The following is a 23,073-nucleotide window of genomic DNA, read 5'->3' on the forward strand; positions in this document are numbered from 1 at the left end:
ATATCTTCAACTCCGACTCCTGACTCCGACTCCCGACTCCTTGACCCAATGTGAAAATCTATTTTGCATTTTATAATTACTTTTCATGTATATCATTTTCGACGTTTAACATTCACTTGTATGATAAATATACTCATATATAAACTCAACCAGCTTTATAGAATAAGTTTAGATAACCAAGGGATAAAAAGTTTACAATTAAATTTTATTATGCTATCAGTTCAAAATAGAATACAATATTTAGGGATAGGGAAACCTCTTTAGGCCATGGCATTTCGAAGCCAAACGCTTTTCATCAGAAGAGGGTGATAAAGACATTATACAGAGAATAATATTTTAAAAGATAATATTGCCTTTATGGAATGAGGATCAAAGGTAAAACAGGAAAAAGCCATAAAGGGCTATAGTAGCATGGATTGCTTATTATTGAAAAATATATATATATATATATATATATATATATATATATATATATATACATACATATATACATATACATATATATATACATACATACATATATATACATACATATACATACATATATACATATATATACATATACATATACATATATATATATACATATACATATACATACATATATACATATATATATACATATACATATATATACATATATACATATATATATATATATATATATATATATATATATATATATATATATATATATATATATATATAAAATACACAATGGTATGATTTATGCTCAGGATCATTTACCAGCCTATCAGCATATTACAATCTGTCATAGCAGAGTTGCACTTCAAGCTATATATTTTCTTTTTCCTTTGTACCCTATCCTCTCCCGAAAAACTCATATGTTATTGCATTTGTCCATTCTCATAAATCATCTATCACAATATTAGGAAAAAAAAATCAATCTATAAAAATGTCTTATTTGTAAACATAAAAAATAGGCTTTATTTATAATTATAGAATTGAAAGTTGCAAATAAGAATTTGATAATTTACTCTCAAAAACAAGATGACTTCAGTGAGCTTCTCTTTCATTGCAGCCCTTTGGTCTGTCCTGATTAGTCTTAGCGCTGAAAACAAACGTTCAACACTCACTTGTGTTGGAGGAAGTGCTGCTGCCAACATTGCAGATTCTTTCACTATCGCAGGGTACTGCTTTATAGCTTCATGAACATTTAACTTAGACTTTCTATCTAGTTGTTCTACTTGCTGTAATGCAGCATGAAAGTCTAGCTTGAAACTCGCTAAGGCTTTATTCACTGAAGATAGCGTTTTAGCTGTTTCCTGTAGCTTACGCCGCTTTGACCTTGCTTTATGATCTTCTTGATCCAAAAGCTTTTCAAAATCCTCTTCATCGCAGGCTCCCCCAGAGTCTGAGTTGAAATAGTGTCTGGATCTTCAGTAGATGCCTTTGAATTTAAGCCCAAAATACTCACAGCAAGATCACAAAGTGCCAATTTCGGTTTATCTGCATGAGTGTCAGATAACAACACTATTCATTGGGTCTACATATACTCCAGGATTTTCACTACATTAAAAACCGACCTTTGCCATCGTAGGAAATTTTTTCTTTTCATGGGTGGAAAACTTTCTGTTGTTAATGTTTGTTAAAAAATAAATGCAATAAACTTTGCTATAGTGTTAACATATACTGCATTTTAAAAAAAAGGTGGTTCACACTGACAATTAAATGGAATAATAAACGTTGAAAAAATTAATAAAAATAAGTAAAATTATTGGCTTTGGGTGGGGGGCAAGTAAGTAAGAACAACAGTCATTTGTTAAAGTGTAAAATAATTAGCAGTCTAAAAATTGTAAACAATAACAAAAATCAACAAATACCTGATACCAAATGCAGTAAAATTCAAGTATCTTTTATACGTGCTGAAACTGTGTTTAATTTTTTTTTATTTCATTTCTTTTAGTTGTCTTTACAACAATTAGCTGATTGCTTGTCGTTTAATCATTGGGGACTTCAATCTTGAAAAATTGTATTAAAAAATCTATGATTATCACTAACTTTACATTTGGAAGTACAACTCGAACTTAGTGTTAGTGGTAGAATAAGTCATTTGTTTACAACCTTTGAGAAATTAAGCCCGTTAAGCGATTGTTTTAGCATGTTAAAAGTATACAGGTTGGTAAATAATTAAATGCTACTGTGTTTGGTACGAGTTTTTTTTTTTTTTTTTTTGCTGTTATTTTTGCTTTTTACAATTTTCAACTGTTAACTTTTTTACACTTTAACCAAGTGAATAAATACTTCTAAATTAAAGGGGATGCTTGGATCGTATTTTAAACTACAGAGGCTGAACGCCCCCCCCCCTCAATGTAATTGGAAAAAGCGATTTTATAGCGAGTTTTAAGAATGGTTAGACGAAAAAAATGGTGAAAAACAAAACAAATAGTCAACAAATTATTGTTACCAAAGGCAATAAATGCTACTTTTCTATCTACATGAATTAGTTTATGTTTTAAAGTGTTTTCAAGCGCTTTTCTTTATTTTGTCATTTAAAATTGTGGGTGTGTGGATGCCAAATATCTCCAGATTTTCTAGAAAAAACCCGCTAGCCACTAGATCAAAATTTTCCTTGCTAGATTGCAAACGAAATTTCCAGATCTAGCAGAAAACCGCTAAATTGGCATCTGTTTCATAATATCTCTTTCGCCTAGGTCCGAATCACTACTTGAGTGCATGGCTGTCTACCTTACTTTAATTTGCAAGTTATATAGAGCATAAAACAAGTACTAATTATCTTATATATGTTTATGCCATCATTACGCTATTACTCTAGCTAGACTAGTATTTTTCCTAACCTTTTTACCTTATCTTTGGGACCTATTTTATGGAGACAGATTTTAGCTAGGATCTATTTGGCTTCGATATTTGGCATTGTGAGATGCAAAGGGCCAAAATACCAAAGTCCGTCTATTCTATGAAAAGATGTATCTGCTGGCAGTCATACCTTGTCTAATTTTACAAGCTGACATTGTTCGATAATACCTTTATCTTAGCAGTATCATAAATTATTTCACAATTTAAAGTCATTTCCTCAAATATTGACAATATTAAAGGGAAAAATATATTATGTGGTCACTTTTTTCTGGTAATTTGCAACTCTCCACCCTAGCCCTGTTACTATTCCAACATCGACCTACCCTAACCAGTATATCACTATTTGTCTTTACATGGTGGCAGCACAAATTGATTTATGCCCTTTTTTTTTGGATAAGATTGTAATTCCAGATCGATCTTGGACTAATCAAATTGCCAAATTCCATTCAGGAACTGGATAACTTTCGGATTACAATCTGATTGTTATCCACAGTGATCTCACTCAAAGACAGAATTTTCATTGATCATGTGTGACGTCACAACCAAAGCGAAAAAAGCTGTCCAGACAAGATTTGCAGTGATCCGATAAACCGAAATATCTTGATGAAGTAGAAGCATTGCAGGACAGTACAAAATATGATATATCTCAAAAAATAAGAACAAGACATTATAAAAACTGCTAAATTGTGCAACTGGTAAAACCAAACAGGAAAATCATTTAAAAAAAATTTTTTTTTGGATTTAAGGAGTCGGTGTTGGATAAAAAACTCCGACTCCGACTCCTAGTACTTTTAGAAATCCGACTCCGACTCTGACTTCAGCTAAAACCTCCGACTCCCTCCGACTCCACAACCCTGGTTTTAAGTCCACTCAGTGACAGGCAAGTGAGAGCTTTCATTGAAATAACCTTTTACTATTATTGATTCATTAGAAATTTTTCTGAGGTTGCCGAGCCACTAATTAAGCTAACCAGGAATTATGGGTATTTTGAGTGGAATGATATGCATTCAACTACTTTTAATAGCATAAAAATGAAGATCGTGTAAGCTAATTCCACTTCAAATAAATAGTACAGACTATATACTGATGCCTTCAGTCATTTGATTTCCATATGTTTATTCCAACTAATTTATGGTCATAGGGAGAATAAAAAGGTAGAAAAAGCAATTTTCTTTTCTAGATGTAAATAAAGTTAAGCAATACGCAGATAAGGTGGTCAACTAGAGAGAAAAAGGCTTATGTTGCAAGCTACATCCTTCACAAACTAAAACATGTACAGCATTCACCATCTACATCGACGATAGACTTCTAAAGCATTTATGTGTACAAAATAAGAAAATAGAGACATGGCTTTTAAGTATGGGTAGTTCTAAATGCAGCATACAATACGAGGACCTGAAGTGTTTTTTTCTCTTCCGCAAGAGAAAGATGTGATACAAGGATTGAAAAATGGGATTTAAAAAGCTAGTGCCCTAGAGAAAGAGCACTCTGACTTGCAAAAATATGCCTGGGCAGTCCCATCAGCATTCCTGGAAGGGGCGCATCAAGCGATTAGTAATAAACTAACCCCTTCTCAAAAGGAAAAAAGACAAAGTCTGAGAGTACTGAACAGGATGAGGAGCATACACCTCAGCTAACAGAGAATAAGTTATCTCAACAATCGCCTAGACTCTAGTGGCTTTGGGGACCCCTCCCCTCCAACTAAAGATAACTGCGCAGATCATTTGTTATGCATAAATACGAGTGGGGATATTGATGATCATCTGGTAGATATAGACAATGGAGATGACTTAATTAGTGCAATAAATATTGATGTTTTCGAACCAAAAGAGTTTGTATTATACAAAAATGTTAATGACTTATTGGAAACGAACAAACAACTCGTTTTACAAGAATGTAATCAGAGAGTAAGAATTATATTATGGTCCTTTTGCATTTGTCTTTGACACATTTTTCTGCAAGTTGTCTTTTTATTATTATCACGATTCTTCTCAATGGGGAAACCCTAGAGGAGATCGATCATTGCAAATACCTGGACTCAATGTTTGTCACCACTAGTCAAAGGTATGCTGACATCAATGTCTAAATCAATAACGCCTGTGGTCTTAATTTAATAAACATGAAAGTCAAAGGTATGCTGACATCAATGTCTAAATCAATAACGCCTGTGGTCTTAATTTAATAAACATGAAAGTCAAAGGTATGCTGACATCAATGTCTAAATCAATAACGCCTGTGGTCTTAATTTAATAAACATGAAAGTCAAAGGTATGCTGACATCAATGTCTAAATCAATAACGCCTGTGGTCTTAATTTAATAAACGTGAAAGTCAAAGGTATGCTGACATCAATGTCTAAATCAATAAAGCCTGTGGTCTTAATTTAATAAACGTGAAAGTCAAAGATATGCTGACATCAATGTCTAAATCAATAAAGCCTGTGGTCTTAATTTAATAAACGTGAAAGTCAAAGGTATGCTGACATCAATGTCTAAATCAATAACACCTGTGGTCTTAATTTAATAAACATGAAAGTTAAAGGTATGCTGACATCAATGTCTAAATCAATAACGGCTGTGGTCTTAATTTAATAAACATGAAAGTCAAAGGTATGCTGACATCAATGTCTAAATCAATAAAGCCTGTGGTCTTAATTTAATAAACATGAAAGTCAAAGGTATGCTGACATCAATGTCTAAATCAATAAAGCCTGTGGTCTTAATTTAATAAACATGAAAGTCAAAGGTATGCTTACATCAATGTCTAAATCAATAAAGCCTGTGGTCTTAATTTAATAAACATGAAAGTCTGGATCTATCAAATGTATGCTTAAACAATCCTTCTCTATGGTTGCAAAATCTGGTCACTGAGTGCTGCAGATCCTCTGCCGAATTCTGCAGGTCCCCTGGCATCATTTCATCTCCATATCCAATACATGTGCTGTAGGATGGTCCCCCTCAACCTATCTCTTTTAAAGCAGAAACTTCATTGGTTCGGCTACATTGTGTGCCACAACCCAAAGTTTATTCACAAACAATCACTCCAGAACCACTCCATGGTTAGCAAAGACACCCGGCTGGCCAGATGAAAACAAGGTTGCACACCATCTAAGCAAACATCGAATCTAGCTTCAGTCTACAAGTCTACAATGTTCGTCATTGGTCCCAAAACTAGTTGTCCATCACTATCTCAACCATTATGGACTATCATGTGTGGTCTGCATTCATCCAGGATGCTGCGTGTCCTACGAGAAAAGCTGACTCAACCCATCCTAGGTGAATGTTGTCTCAAGTACAAGTATTTCCTTACTGTCTTCTTTCAACCTTTTAATCCAGCTTAGTGTTATCCACAATAACACAACATATTCAATATGGTGGCCACAAGTTGAAGATAGACAAGAACTAAATTGGAACACTAAATATTTTAATTTTATATGAAGACGTTATGGACGTTGAAGTCACCACAGATGTGGATGTTAGCCGAGGGATGTGAAGACAGTATGTGGTCTATTTTCTCAGATATGCTCTTAAAGATAGTAACTCCGCTGTTGTGGGGCCTATAGAGGGCAAATATAAATGCAGTGGTGTTAGCAAGTGCAACCCTGAAGCACATATAGGGTAAATTAGGATCTTCTCTAGAGATATCCCTGCCACATGGGAAGCCATCCTTAATGTAGGCACATATTCCATGCCCATGGCGATCTTGGGAGTCAGATTTAGCTGTTAAATTGGAGTATCCATTAATTATGAACTCATCTAGGGAAGTGGTCGGTCCTATTCCAGTTTCACATAGAAATAATATGTCCGGTTTCGTCTCCTGTAATTGGGTTTCAACCTCTGGAAGGTTGGAACGTAGACCCCTGATATTGGAGAAGGAGACCTGGTAGTAGGGGTCTACGCTGGAAGATGGGGTTCTAGGTTTAATCGAGTTTTTATTCTGGAGATATTTCATGTTGAGGTTTGGGGATTTGTGGAATAGGTCGGCATACTTGGTTAGAGCAGTACAGAGAGGGAAAGTAAGAGAGAAAAAGACAGGAAAATTTTTTTTTTTTATTTGTAGCACACGAAAAGGTAAAGCCGTAACAATTACCCACTAGTATGGCATCGAGAGGCCCCACCAGAGACTACTGCATGGTCCAGATCCACTCTCCAAATGGCAATACAGCAGTCCCAGTACTTTGCGCCTGCTGATAGGACAGCCTCCTTAGTGGTTAATCCAAGGTTCGGGTCCCTGACTATCAGGCGGATAACGTCAGCCCAGACAAAACGTTTACCTCCAGCACCCTTACTAGTGACATGGCAACAAGGACAGACAGAGACAGAAAAATATCCGACATCTCAGACTACTGGTCACCAAGTAGTACCGACCTTTAAGCAGCTTTTTCTTCACCCTTTGTCAGAAAAATCACTCATTGAATGAGGACTGAATGACAAAATAGGAGAAGCGAGAGTTACTGGAGCTGCCGATAACACATCCACATGTATTATCTACTCTCCATAACGGATTGTCAGCTTTTAGCAACCATATCAATCATTGTATTTTTATGAATTACTCTTCTAAACAAATTATTTTACTAATTAAAACGTATATATGTAATGAATAGAACAAGAAAAAGAATGGAGGAAAGATTAGTGTTACCTGCACATCCTCGCATACCACCACAAAGGGAGACAACTAGGCCAGCCATAGCTTTACTGGAATCAAAATGATAGATGAATTCTACATAGATCACAGTCAGGCTTGAAGGTACAGCGATGCACATGTAAAGATTCACCCAGGCTCCAGCAAGAACCAAACATTGCTTGACTGTAAATCTTTTCTTTTTCTTTTCACTGACATCTTCATTTTGGTTTTCAGCTTCCCTAAAAATAAAATTAAAAATATTCAAAATGTGTGCATATCAGAAGTGAATGTGTATAATTAAATCAAATCAAATTTATTGCTAAAAATAGCAACCGTATGTATTCATTTTTGTATGGAAAAATCCTGACAAAAGAGATGTAGATAATTATGAATATGAAATTAGTTAGGACTATGATTTTGGTGGTGACATAATAGCAGGTCCAAAATAAATGACAGAAGCATTTAGTAATGCACTAAAAAGAAAAGGAACCCGTTAAGCTTGGATCAAACTTTTGGAATTAGGAAAAAGTGAGTTTCCAAAACTAGTTGTCCTTCCAAGAGTGGTTCAGAGATGGAGAAGAATCCAAGAAAACAGGCTTTAGAAATAATAAATGCAAGTTAGATGAATCAATGTTTTTGTTTAGAAAATTGCTACTTTGTTTTACAGAAATGACCGCAGCAAAAAAAGAAACCAACAAAAAAGAGGGGATGGTAATGAAACTTCAAATAATACAAGACTACCCGTGACCCGCTGGGTCAGTATCTTATATTAGCTATGGAATTAATGTATGAGCATGACACTTGTGACGTAAAGAAAATAGTTTTTGTGACATAACAGAAACATTTCTATGAAAATATATTAAAATGAAAAAAGGATATAGATAGATTTCTATGAGTCGTTCTATTTATAATTGTTTATTTAAAAAAAAAAAAACTTACAGACATTGAATTATAAGTGGTTTGCCCTTCTTATAGGTAAATGTGCACTGAACAGATACCATAATACTTAAAGTTAAATTCAAATTTTGATATATCTTTTAATTTAAATGCACAAAAAAAAAAAAAAAAAAATGGGACGTTGAAAATGTACACAGTAAAACAATATATTTTATTGTCGTGTTGATTATTAATTTGTAATGCAAATTAAAAAAAACATATTTTCGGGATTATTTATTTATGTTGGTAGTGTAGAAGAAAATGTATGAATGTTTTTTAAGAAAGGTGTATTAAAAAATGGAGAATAAAATTTTCAAAAAAATGAAGGTAAGTCACCGTTGTAAAATGCTCTTATGGTTGTCAACGGGTTGAAGTTGATTTATTTGTAAGTAAATTGAGTTAAAATAACTTAAATGTAATATGGAAATGAACGCTGTAAAAAAATGCAGAAAGTATTATCAATTGTTTATTTGGATATTTTAAACGAGAAAAAAAAACCAATTGTGACGCTGAAAACGTACACAGTAAAACAATACGTGTTATCGTCCCGTTGATTATTTTGTTTTGTATGCATGTGCAACCGGAAGTTGTAAACCGGATGTTGGGTAACAACACCTGTTACAAGGTCACTTGAGTTTTATAATTATATAGTTCGTTGGTTGTTTTTGTTTTATGGCATATCAACCTTAAGTCAGTTTCTATTTAACCCATAGTTGAGACACAAACACGTACTACCACTCCGGGTCAGAGTGGACCTGGGAGCAATGTCAATTAAAGGGTGATTCCACACACCCCCAAAGCCCGCAAGCTGGGGCCTCACCACTGGATATAGTTTAAGGTTCATTATCCAGAACTTATAATTATATAGATTATTATTAAAAATAATAGTATCATTAAATAATATGATCATTAAAAATAATAGTAATGTTAAATATTATCATTAAAAATAATAATATCATTAAATAATATTACCATTAAAAATAATTGTATCATTAAATAATATTAAGATTAAAAATAATAGTATCATTAAATAATATTATCATTAAAAAATAATAGTATCATTAAATAATATTATCATTAAAAAATAATAGTATCATTAAATAATATTATCATTAAAAATAATAGTATCATTAAATATTATCATTATATAATATTAGATTAAAAATAATAGTATCATTAAATAATATTATCATTAAAAATAATACTATCATTAAATAATATTCACATTAAAAATAACAGTATCATTAAATAATATTATTAAAAATAATAGTATCATTAAATAATATTCACATTAAAATAATAGTATCATTAAATAATATAATCATTAAAAATAATAGTATCATTAAATAATATCTACATTAAAAATAATAGTATCATTAAATATTATTAAAAATAATACTATCATTAAATAATATTTTCATTAAAAATAATAGTATCATTAAATAATATTAACATTAAAAATAATAGTATCATTAAATAATATTATCATTAAAAATAATAGTATCATTAAATAATATTATCATTAAAAATAATAGTATCATTAAATAATATTATAATTAAAAATAATATTATCATTAAAAATAATAGTATCATTAAATATTATCATTAAAAATAATAGTGTCATTAAATAATATTATCATTAAAAATAATATTATCATTAAATAATATTATAATTAAAAATAATATTATCATTAAATAACATTATAATTAAAAATAATATTATCATTAAATAATATTATCATTAAAAATAATAGTATCATTAAATAATATTATAATTTAAAATAATATTATTAAATAATATTTTAATTAAAATAATATTATCATTAAAAATAATATTATCATTAAATAATATTATCATTAAAAATAATATTATCATTAAATAATATTATAATTAAAAATAATATTATCATTAAATAATATTATCATGAAAAATAATAATATCATTAAATAATATTATAATTAAAAATAATAATATCATTAAATAATATTATCATTAAAAATAATATTATCATTAAATAATATTATAATTAAAAATAATATTATAATTAAATAATATTATCATGAAAAATAATAATATCATTAAATAATATTATCATTAAACTAAGGTTATAAAGTAAGGCACAATATATATCTGATAGAAAATGAAGCACAATATATGTTGCAGGGTAGAAAATGACATGCAATATAGACTGGATGTTAAAAAATGACACACGTTATGGGCTACAAATTTAAAAATGATGGATTATACAGGCTTGGGGTAGAAAATGTGAAATGATAACGGCCAAAGTTTAGAAAGTGTGTCAGGATATGGGTTAAAGTTTAGAAAATATGAACATGGCATCAGAGCGTAGAACATTGAAAAATGGAATTTAAACAATGAAGAATGATACGTGTTAGAATTTGGAAAATAAATGATGATTTTTGACGAGTTAATGAAAGATAGATTCTCACAGTGAAACTAATATCCTCTGATAAATGGGAAAGCTGATTTAGTTTTGAAAAAAGAGAAATAAAGTAAAAAAAAAAAGTAAAGTTAGTAAATTGGAATTGCTATAGGTGAGAGGGGTGACTAGCACTCCATGTAGAAGAGGAAGATAGCATATGATTATTAAAAGAAAAGGGAAAGATAATATAGAGAAAAGTCGTTGAGATAAATAGTCCATAATACATTGTAGTCTACATTGCACTGTAGAGAACCTACTGTTGATTTTATAAAATTATCTTTATATAATGGTTTGAATTAAACTTAAAAATTCAAAAGTCAAGTATCATGGTTTAATCATGCCCTAAACAGGAACATTCATTCTGTATGTGCTCTTGTTTCATCAAAGAACCTAATATTAGTTTTATATTCCAGGTACTTCTGCTTGTGTGGTGATAAAGCTTCTCAAATGCAATTATGATGCTAGGTTATATAAGGGTATTCACTTTGCCTTAAATTAGACTTCTTCTTTGACTGGATTTTATCAATTATCGACTTTCAATACTTATCAGAGGCATTCCAATGCATAAACTACCTAAGAACACTCTCAGTCACATAAAGTATTTAATGAAAATTTTCATTAAGGAAAAAGTGCCTATTTTATGAAGTAATGGATAAAATATGAATATTTTTTTTAATGTAAAAATGGAAATAAAACGAATTCTTTGATGAACGTGAGTCAGCTAAGAACCAAAATAATAATATAAATGACAATGATAAAAGCAGCAAAAATATTAAAGGAAAATTCTTAAATGCAGAAACTAACACACATGCTTACCAACCACAGATAAACGAAGATGGGAAACTACATATGGTGACACCAGCTTTGGTGAATATCACACAAAATTGTCGTGAAGTGTGAAGAAGGATGGAAAGATGAAAAAGAGAGAGAGCATCAACCAGACCTTAACTGAATGGGTGAAAGATTACTGGAACCTTGGGTAGACTTATTGTCACTCAAATTCCAGAGAAGCCCAACCGTTGTTGCTAGTGAGAAATAAATGATAAATGGCTGTTGCAATAATGCAAAATAATTTGCAAAGATTATTAAAAGAGATGGAGAGTATTATAAATCTGAAGATAAACCCACTGGTTAATATCAAGAAATCACTAATAATCACTTGTGTGAAAACCCATTGTGTGCAAAAATAAATAAATAAAAATGATAATAATAGCTGAGAAGATGCAATGCATAGCAATAGTTGTAATGAAGAGCAAGCCAACAGAGGTTGAACAGGTTTTCTAGTGCAGACAGGATCAAGGGTCAAACAAACTGGAACAACCTTGACAAGAATGAGCATTGAGTGCATAATGGCGTGTCAGTGACATAGGAACCCATATCTATTCTCTATCCCTAAAATATATAGAAACGCACATAGGACATTTTTAGTCAGTCAGTTCATCAGTTAGTCAGTACAGTTCGAGTTAACAGTTCAAGTCCGATAGACACAGTCATCAGAAGATGAAGACTTCTCATGGCAGCAACAAGAGATAGCGATGTATGGCATCTGAATTGATAGAGAAATTCCTACCCTCCTTCTAAGGATAGGTAGAGAACAGGGGCACGACTTCGACTGTGAAACGAATGAAGTTCCAATTATCCAGAGAAATGATACTTGCATTGTTGTTATGCATGAGAGCGCTTTTGTTTCAGGAGCCGATGTTGGGACACAAACCACTCAAGGATATGGCAAGCGATGTGAAGAAGATAATAAAAGGTACGTTCTACTTTTATTTTGTAAACCCCTCAAAAGGGTTGATGTGCCGTAAATATAAACATTAACTTAATATAAGCATATACCCAATCTCTACCCCTGCCCCCGCAACACAACAAAAACAGCTGAAATCTTAAAGAAAATGACCTGTGTGAGATCTCCTAATGAGTATAAATATTAATAATAATAATAATAATAATAAAAATAATAATAATAATAATAATAATGATAATAATAGAGGAACATCACATGAAATCAAAAAAACTGATATTATATTATTGTAAGTTAACCCCCTCTCCCCAAATAAAAACTTATTGTGTCGACAGTAACTGGCACCACACCAAATAGAAGGGTCAAGAAGGATGGAAAGATCCAGGAGAAGAAGCACTAACCAGACCTCCACTGGATAAGTGTGAAGAGGACTGGCACCTTGGTGAGATTTATTGCCACCCAAATTACAGTGAGAACCAATGGTCATTGCCAATGAGAAGTCAATGGCAAACGGCTATTGTGATAACACAAATTCATTTGAAAAGTTTATTGAAAAAGGTGGAGAATACTGGAAATCTGGGAAGACTTGTCACCCAGATTCCAGAGAACACCATCGGTTGTTACCAGTGAATAATCTCTGATTATGACCTGTATGAGAACTCCTAGTGAGTATAAATAATAATAATAATAATAATAATAATAATAATAATAATAATAATAATAATAAAACAAGAAGAAGAAGAAGAAGAAGAAGATCTACTTTTGTTAATTCATCAAATAGGAAAGTGGTACAAAAATATAAAAATATGAATTGTCAGCTACATCGAGAAAGAATTTAACACAGTCTGCAATTTCGTTTATATTCCTGCTTAATGTCAACTAAAAATGCCGGGGTTATGAATTAAAAAATATCATTATGTTGTCACAGCCATTCTATTATTTTTTCCTTTCTTTATGAAGACGACACAACACACAAAAAAAGAAAAGACCAAAGAAAGAAAACAAAAAAAAAGGAGCCCTGACATATAGCAAGAGATACGAAGCAACTTCCTCTACTTAAAGAGTCTATTTAATCTGGGCCACTGACAAATGGCTGAAGGCTTCAAATATTTGCTAAGTAGCAACTCAAGTAAGAGTACACGAAGCGAAAGAATCAAAAGAAAAGGACAGTTTTTGTTTTTATGAGAGACTAGCAGAGTTACCCGGCATTGTGTAACAGATTTCTTTTAAAACTTATACCTTTTCTCTATCTTTTTCTCTTTCCCCTCTCTCGGTTCCCTTCTCTTCAACCCTTATATCTTCTTCTCCCAACCCATTCTTCTCTCTCTGGACATACACACACGTACACAGAAAACTGATTTTAGAGATTGTTTTCAGCATAAGGGAATTAACTCTTTGATTAAACATTCCCTTTAATTAGTGCATTAACTAACTGGAAAACAGATGCCCCCCCCTCCCTTTTTCCATAACCAAATTCGTGACAGTTTAGAGTCAAAAAATGAATAACTTTTTCTGGATTTTAGATATTATTTATCTGGGGCAACGCCAATAAAGAAAATACCAATTTTGTGGATCTTAGTTTTTGTTTTTAAGTCGAACATACAAACATACACACAGACAACTGCCCTTTATATTATATGCTAGCTGGCTTTGCTATCACATCACAAAGTTCGCTACTTTAAATACTTGAAACATTAAGTTAAAATAATAAACATTTTATTCATAACTTTGTTCTAAAGACGAAAGAAAATTTTTTCTCATTTATTCATACAAACATTAATATTTTGGTTATTCCTAAACAAATTTATCTTTGAAATGTGATCGTTAAGAAAGAAAATGGAAGAAATCAATTTTCTCTTTCACTTTCAATGTAGAAATAGATCCATATTCATCTACATGATGTGACACAAGGATCGGAAAGTGAGACTGAAGAGCTAGCATGCTAGAAAGAGAACTCTGGCGTGAAAAAAAATGCCTGGTCATTAGTAGGGGCATCTCAGGCGATTAGCAATAAACTAACTTCTTCTCCAAGGAAGAAGGCAAAGCCTGGGAGGATAAATCTCCTAGAACTGCACAGGACCAACAACATACCACAGTCAACATGGAAAAAGACATAGTCTGTTGACTTTGATGCCAAGGGGAAAAGCCCGGCTGAGTCCCAACTTGTCGAAATTCAAATTTGTTTCTCTAGAGAAAAAAAACATTTGAATACAAATGATATTTGCCAAGAAAATAAAACAACATTAGGAAACAGAATTTTTTTTTTTTTTTTAAGTATTGTACTTAATAAAAGTCCAACGGACGTGTTTAAGGGAAAGTATGGTGATAGATTCCCCTCTCACGAACTAAGAATGAGTACAAATTCGTAATCTATTTTTGCAATCAACTTGGTAGATAAATAAACATTTATGGACGAGAAAAAAAGCTAGCATTTAATAAAACAGAAATACATAAATTAAATACTGAAATAAAATGGAGTTATTAATATTTGAATCTAAAAATAAAAAGTATGATTAAAATTGAAAACATTTATCTCAACAAAAACACGGCCGATTCCAAAATGTAAACTGAAATGAGGAAATTTAAGTTAACAGCGTTCAAAAAGATTTTTTTTTTTAAATTAACCGTTAAAAGAAAGCGTGATTTTATTCTGAACTTTAGCTAGTCACGTTATAAGAAATTTACGATAAAAAAGAAAAGCGTATGGGGGGGGGGGGTTCTTCCGAAAATTACATAAATTAAATACTGAAATAAAACCAAAACAATCACCGAATGAAAAAACAGTAATCAATAATAAAACGTCTTTTTTCAAAAGCAATATGCAAATTAGTTCACCCTGTAAGTGAAATAGTATATAAATACATAAGCAGTATATATATGGAAAAAAAAAATGGTGTAAAGTTGAATTAACTTGAAATAGGGAATTTTGACTTTGGTGTTAGTGCAAGAAATTTACCCAACGTTTGCATTAATTCATTTAGGAGTCGATGTTTTGGGTCAATAAAATAAAAGAAGATTTGCGACAAGTTAGAATAAAGAAGACAGTTATTGGGATTCTTTGTCTTTTTAAAGTTATTTATAGCAAAAACCAATACCCATAAATGAAGTCATTATAAAATGTACACTCCTTTCTAAAATTCAACCATATTTCATACATATAAATATCAGTATATGCCTAACTTGTTCATCAAAGTTAAATCATAAATGTCCAACAGTCTTTGTTTCATCATCATTCAATGCTTAGCACATCTGAATACAATATGCAAAATTGTCAATAACTCTAACATTCTTCTCTCTTGGAACTGCTCGATTTTGGCAGTAACGGCCTTCTTCAAGTCTGGTATAATTTAAGAATTGTTTTGATAGACAATAATTTTGATATACCGCCACAGATAAAAATCTGGGGAGTTATAGTTCAGTGAGTGTGAAGCGTAGTCAAGTTACAACTCCTACTGATGAGAGAATCACCAAAGTGTTCCGCAGATAATTGAACAAAGACTGTTAGTTGAAAATTCATGGTTGAAACTTAGTGGACATGTCAAGTATAGACTCAAGTTTATCTATATCAAATATGGTTGGATTGTAGAAAGGATACCATGTCTGATATTTTTACAGTGTCACCTGGTAAATAGTTATTTGGCATATAAAGGCTTTTATTTTATTTGATGCTAATATATCTCAATCTATATACTCAACAAATTTTTGATCTACAGACTTGAAATTTGATATATAGGATATTCAGACATGTGGAAAGCTTTTTAATCATTTTCATCCAGAAAAAAGATTACTAAGGGGTCAAAATTGGTATGTGAGAGTCCTCGGATTTTTATCTGTTTGCTATTTCACAAATGCGCATATATGAATAGTTTGCATTACAGATTACTTATGTTAAGAATAAGGAGATTTAAAAACACTTTTTGAAGGCCGTGGCAAGCTGGCCTGATGGTTATAGTTCTTGACTCACTGTCTTTAGGTTTTGGTTTCGATCTTAGCTCGAGTATTTTTTTACTTTTTTACTTACAAGAAGTGAACTGTTTAGAAAAAATATAATACTCGCATGCTCATGTCTCAGTTTCTGTATTAATTAAAATATAATATTTATATGTATTTTACAACCTGGCAACACCGGGCGATCTGCTAGTCTATTATAAATTATGTTTTTCTGAGATAAGAAATGATAATTTGTATTTTTTCAATCATTTGGATTACTGTTCTTATTTTGGATATTATTCTCACAATGGTCCAGCTTTCTTCAGGTGTATTGTGTCGAACTCAGGAACCTTTATGGAATTTTAAGCAAAACACTTTATTTAATCCATGGGAGTAGTATGCTCTCGTTCTGTCAGCTATGATCACATAAAAGTCTTGTGAAATTGGAAATTATATTCTTAGTATCACCCACACTGAGGATTGAATTCGGTTATATTATTTGAACTGCTGTTCTCACGTTTCAGATGATGTAACTTCTGACCTTTTTCATCCGTGCGTTCTATGGAAGATGTCGGCTCAAACCATCCTTGGTGAATGCCATCAAAGTCATCAAATCAAAGACCTTCTTCAGGTGCATTGTGTTGAACTCAATAATCTATACGTCGAATACGGGAAAAATAATTCCAAGTGATACTCTTCTGGAGGTTGAAGGTTCACTCCTCAGTGCTGGTGATACTAAAAATACAATTGCAAATTGCTTAAGCCGTTTATCTGATCATGGCTGGCAGAACAAGAGCAAACTACCCCATGGATTAAATAATAAGTTACATTCGAAATTCCGTATGGATTGTTAAGTTCAATAAGACATACTTGAAGAAATTGGAGGTTACATTGGACGAAACGTGAGAATAAGATCCAATGAGAAGAGTAGTCTGAATAATTTAAATAATAAAAATTATAAATTATTGTAAATAAATTGAATTTTCTTATCTATTGCTATAAGAGTAGGGGTCTCAAAATTATGGTCCATAGGCCAGATCTGGCCCACTTTAATCCGGCCTGCCAAACTCATATGGAAAACTTTAAAATATCCAAGAAAAAAATTTTAAATGGAAATTTGTGAGAATAATGTGGTGTTTTTTTTTTTGTCCAGAAAATAATTAAAAGAATGAGATTTTGGAGAACCAGTTTCACTAAAAATGCAAACTTAATGGGCAAAACAGTATAAAACACGTCCAAGTCATTTTTTATTTTTTTTTTTATTTTGGCCTCATAGCTCTAAAATGTCAGCAATTTGGTTTTCCATTCGAAAACTTTGGGACCCCTGCTATATGGAATAGTTAAAATATTTTTCCATTGTTATTATTTTTGTGTCATTGAGTACACAAGAGATCGGATTGAATTTGAACTTTTTCATTTTACATTCATATTCATAGATTTGATTTTTAATATTGATTTAATAAACTTAAAAAAGAAATTTTAATTAAAAAAAATCAGATCATTGTAATTCATTTTTTTAATTCGACAATGGACTATTCCTGATGTCACTTCCGGTTATCAAGTTCTGCTTTTCAGCAATCTGAACCCAATACTCAGAGAGAGACAGTTGTAACTTTACTTTGTCTTTCAGTTCAGCAGAATTCCTACTCAACTCATCGTTTCTGTATTTTCTGTTTTATATATTATTCATTTCACTGTCTCCGAGTCTTCTCGTTATTCTTTCCAACATCTACACCATAACAAATAGTGATTAAGTTAGCTAATGTGAATTTTGACAAGGATCACACTAAGTACATGATGATAACCCAGATCTGTAGAATGGAACTGTTCCCCGAGATGAGTTATGTAAAGTTGAATCAGGGGGTAGCAGATCAAATAGTAGACAAAACAGAGATATCCGATTATAACCAATGACATCACGTTTTTCAAGTGAGAGAAAACAAAAGTTTTCAAATCGGTCTTTCCCTAGAAACTGTACAAATAAGGCAGAAATGATCTAAGCAAAATATTACCCCGATGTTTCTGTCTGCATGTGTCACTCATTTTAGTTAAGTTAGAAAGTAAAATTAAGAAGTAAATAATTTAACTAAGATAACATTAGTTACTCACTTTCTGCTTCTCTCTCTCCCTCCTGAGTCGATTCTCTCCAAATAAAACCTTGAAAAAACTTCACATTTCCTTATGTCCTTTTTCTTCATGAGAAGAGGCTTATTACAATAACAACCACTAGCACGTATGTAGGAACACCTTTGCGTATATGTATACAGACATTTATTTTGTTGTTGAAAATATTACATCTAGAATAAAAAGTTTTCACACTGATTGTATTTATGGTATAGATAATAAATCAATAAAAATATTAGTTGAGTTCAACATATTTCACATCCAAAGTTATATAATATACATAAACATTGCATAAAGGTATTTGAGTACATACATCTTTTTTTTTTTTTTTACTATTGTTAGATATTTGGGCCGTGTGTGCTGACAAATCATTTTTTTGTATCTGCATTATCAAATGTACCAAAAAACCATTTGAATAAAAGTTATGCACCTGAGATCTTAATACCTAGACCTGATGTGCAGAAGATTGTTTTGACATAAGCTTGCTCCTGTAGAACAATGATAATTATCAAATGTACCAACAGGTCATTTGAATAAAAATTATAAACCTGACAAGCAACTGTATGTAAAAACAACAATTTGAAATTGTTAGAAAAAAAGTTAAACGTATTGAAAGGTTATTTTCGGCAAAAGATCACAGAGGTGCAAATCGAAATCGAGTCAGTTCAGTGAATCTGAAGGCTGAATAAAACGTCCTTGGGGTGTGGTTACAGTGACAATACAATCCCAAAAGGGTCTTTTCAGGTGGTCACAAATGTTTATATAATAACCAAAAAAAAGAGGTTAGTTAACAATTGGACAAAGAAAAATTAACCAGTTATATTCCTATGTGTGCATCTCTCTCCTTACAGCCATAACTGTCACCAAGAATAAAGACATATTGCTATATTTTTATATATCAGTGTGTTGTCGTTCTTTTAAACATAACAGAAATACAACACAATATCAGAATATTATTTGACTTTATATTTTCCATATTTCAAAATTATCAATGGCAGCCACTATAATTACACAACACATGGAAGTTTTTGAAAAGAAACTCTGTTCATGGAAATGGAAGTTTTGTTTGGTTTTAGGTACACAAAGGAAGAAAGGAAAATTATTTGTAGTGGTGTTAGCTAGACGAGTTCTTGTGAATGTTTCATAAGGGGGTCGAGATTGGGGTTCAGTTGAGAATTCAGTGCAAGAAGTCTATGAAAGATCATGGTTTTAAAATATCTACATGGCAGGAAGCATCTGAAAGCATCTAAGATAAATATTTGTTGATTTGGACTTGGAGACACCTATGTTGTAGTCAACAAGGAAAATGGTACTGTGTTTCATAAATGGGAATTTCTTTGAAAGGAACTGTTTATAAAAATTGTGTTTAGTTTTAGGCGCACGGAAGAACGGAAAGTTATTTGAAGTGGTGTTAGCTAGACAAGTTCTTGTTGTGGATGTTTTATGGGGGGACCAGAGATTTGAGTTTACTCAGTGCAACGAGTGTGTGAAAGATAACCGTTTTAAAATCACTACAGGACGAGTAACATTTGATGCTAACCAATGCACTCTTAACAAATCATGTACAGGAATATCTTCAAATAAAACACTGATTCCACATAAACACACACACACACACACACACACACACACACACACACACAGACTCACCAACTGGTGAATTTATTACCACTTTTATAAACCAAAAATGTTGGGAAGAACCAAAAGAACCTGAAGCAAATCAGTGTGTGAAGATTCTTTCAAAAAGCATGTGTTGAGAGTTCATATTTGAAAGCACATACCACATCCGAGAAAAGGCCAGATATTAATTTACTGCCAAAAAACTTGTATGTGAGATGTTTCTTTTTTAACACTATTTTGTATAACAAGTCCTTCCGTTTTCGATAAGGATGCAATTTGGGGGTCATTTGGGATTTGTGCCAATAAGCTTTCAACCCCCCCCCCCCACAAGTTTGCTTAAACAACATTGAAGAACGTATGAGATAATAAGTATAAGAGTATATGTAAAAGATGCACATTGAATTTCGATAATATTTATATTACTTCTTTCGCTCGGACTATTGTTCTCATCTTGAGTGTTATTTGTGCAACGTTTTGATAGGGTAGCCTTCGACCCTCGTCAGGTATGTTGATCTTTATCTTAAAAAAAAAGGAGAAAAGTTACTGGCTCTATAGATGGTTTTGAATTCTTGGAGTTATTTTATTTTATTTTGCTGTGATTTCGTATGTGTGACAAAAATTTCGTTGCCAAAGGGGAGACAACTCTAATAAAGTTCGATAGGGGATTATCGAAACGTTGCATAAAAACACTCAAGATGAGAAAAATAGGCCGATCAAAAAAGTAATATAAACAATCAGCCCTCATCTCAAAATTCAAAACTGTAACATCAATTATTTGTCAAGATATGACGTCTTTTCTATCGCTCCCAAAAAGTCTCAGATTTATCCTGAAAACCCTGTAGTATACTAATGAAATCCATGTCTCGATGTTGCCCTGGAAAATTGAGCAACCAAAGAAACTCTTGCTCCCAGCCGATTTTACTATTTTTATTTCATTTTTTTATTTTCTATAATACGATAGACATTCAAAAATTAATGTTTTTTAATTTTATTCTGCTTGAATGATGATTAAACTTATGCATTCATGCCCTGAAAGTTTTATTTCTCTGTTGCAAGTATTGATGGTGTGAGACTCTAAGAAAGCAACCCCCGTCATGGACGTGTGTCAGAAGCAGAGATGTATCATTCAATTACATCATGCAGAAAAAATTGGACCGATCAACATTGACTGGCACTTGCTGAACGTTTACTAAGCCCATGCAGTTGATGTCAGCACAGATTTTTTTGCCGATAATGGGGATATACATACAGATATGCATATGGAGGATCACTTGTGAATTTCATACTTCCATGGAACTTCCTCCTTCGGAATGGGATCAGTGCCATTTCTCTCTCTCTCTCTCTCTCTCTCTCTCTCTCTCTCTCTCACACACACACACACACACACACACACACACACAGAATTAAAAAATTCTAAAGTTTTCCATCCATCTATGTGTATACTTTGGAGAGATTCATTACATGCTTGAGAATAGAATTTCTACCTAGGGGAAGATTGTTTTCTCGTGTCTCTTGTATTGTTTAGCAGGTTATATTGAATTACTTGCCAAAGGAATTTCAAGGCTGCAGCTTTTATTTATTTATTTATTTATTTATTTACTTATTCATTTATTTTGTGACGAGTGAGATGTTGCCGCCTCAGATATACAGTGCTTTGTATTCTCAAATGGTCACTCACCTGGTACCGACCAAGCTCAACGTCACTTAATTTAGATGATGTAATGAAAAGATACTAACATGTTTATACTGAGTTTTATTACTTAACTAGATAAACTAGATAATTAAAATAGCTGAAAGAAAACTTTTAAATATTAAATATTTCATTGTTGTAAACACAAAAACACTTTTCCATTTATTCATACAGAATAGATAATTAACATTTTCCTTCGCTTTGATACAAATTTATTTATCTTTTAAATGTGATTGTAGAGAAAAGAAGGAAGGCATCACAACCTTTTTAAAAATCAACTCAGTTCTTCGAAAAATAGCCGCCAGAAAAGAACAAAATAATGGTGCATAAAAAAAACTGTCATCATAGCCAATTTAACATAGTGCATATGAGCGCGTGGGAAGATATCAGCAGCAGCAAAGGACGGCTTGCTTGTGAAGAGATTAGCCACAGCAGTAACTAAAAAACGCGCATATGCAAATTAGGAAGTGTGTGCAAGAAGAAAAAAGGAAAAAAAGGAGAAAATTTGCACCACGTGATCGAGAGAAAAGAAAGTGGACATTGAAGAAAATGGGCTGTAAAATTGAGGATAAGAATAGGCCGGCTGTGGCCGGCATGTGGTCGGGGGGAGAAGAAAAGAGTACACCGGGCAAGATGGACAATGGCGAGAAACTTTAAGTGGTGTCAAGACGGGCGAGTAACAGTAATAAAAACTTTTGTTCAAAAAGAAAAAAATGCTGACCCGGATTTTTTTTTTCTTTTCTTTCTTTTGTTTGTTTGTAACTGCAACATTACATCAAGATGACAACTCACTATTATTGCCATTTCTGAATTCTATTAATTATTAAGTAATTATTATGTAACTTTTTGCACAGCAATATACAAATTACTTAACTTTACTACTAAGATCACATATACGTATTGTCCTCATATTCTATTAGTGACATTTCTGACGTAGAAGAAAGAATTACTGTTTTCTGAGTTGGAATCTATCCGTATACTTATTTATCATTGGCTAGTTTTTGACCTTGAAGCAGTATTTTTAGCTCTTACCATCAAGTGGCTTCATACTTTGTCTGGAGCGATTTCTATTAACAAAAAATATTTTTAAAAAATAGGCTGCTGCCATTAGGTAAACTTCAATTC

At 32.1% G+C, this 23,073-nt stretch overlaps 1 protein-coding gene across 2 annotated transcripts in view; it reads right to left on the bottom strand.

Moving 5' to 3' along the window:
- Window positions 1-23,073, bottom strand: part of LOC145279633 (monocarboxylate transporter 2-like) — a 160,751-nt gene that overhangs the window by 61,000 nt on the left and 76,678 nt on the right. For both annotated transcript variants that reach the window (XM_080130856.1, XM_080130855.1), the window contains exon 2: window positions 7,476-7,699. In XM_080130856.1, the coding sequence (XP_079986982.1) occupies window positions 7,476-7,699 (224 nt within the window). The remainder of the gene's footprint in view (window positions 1-7,475; window positions 7,700-23,073) is intronic.

Source organism: Euprymna scolopes, chromosome 7 (assembly GCF_053919585.1).
Source record: "Euprymna scolopes isolate OS-2025 chromosome 7, ASM5391958v1, whole genome shotgun sequence".
Lineage (NCBI taxonomy): Eukaryota > Metazoa > Mollusca > Cephalopoda > Sepiida > Sepiolidae > Euprymna > Euprymna scolopes.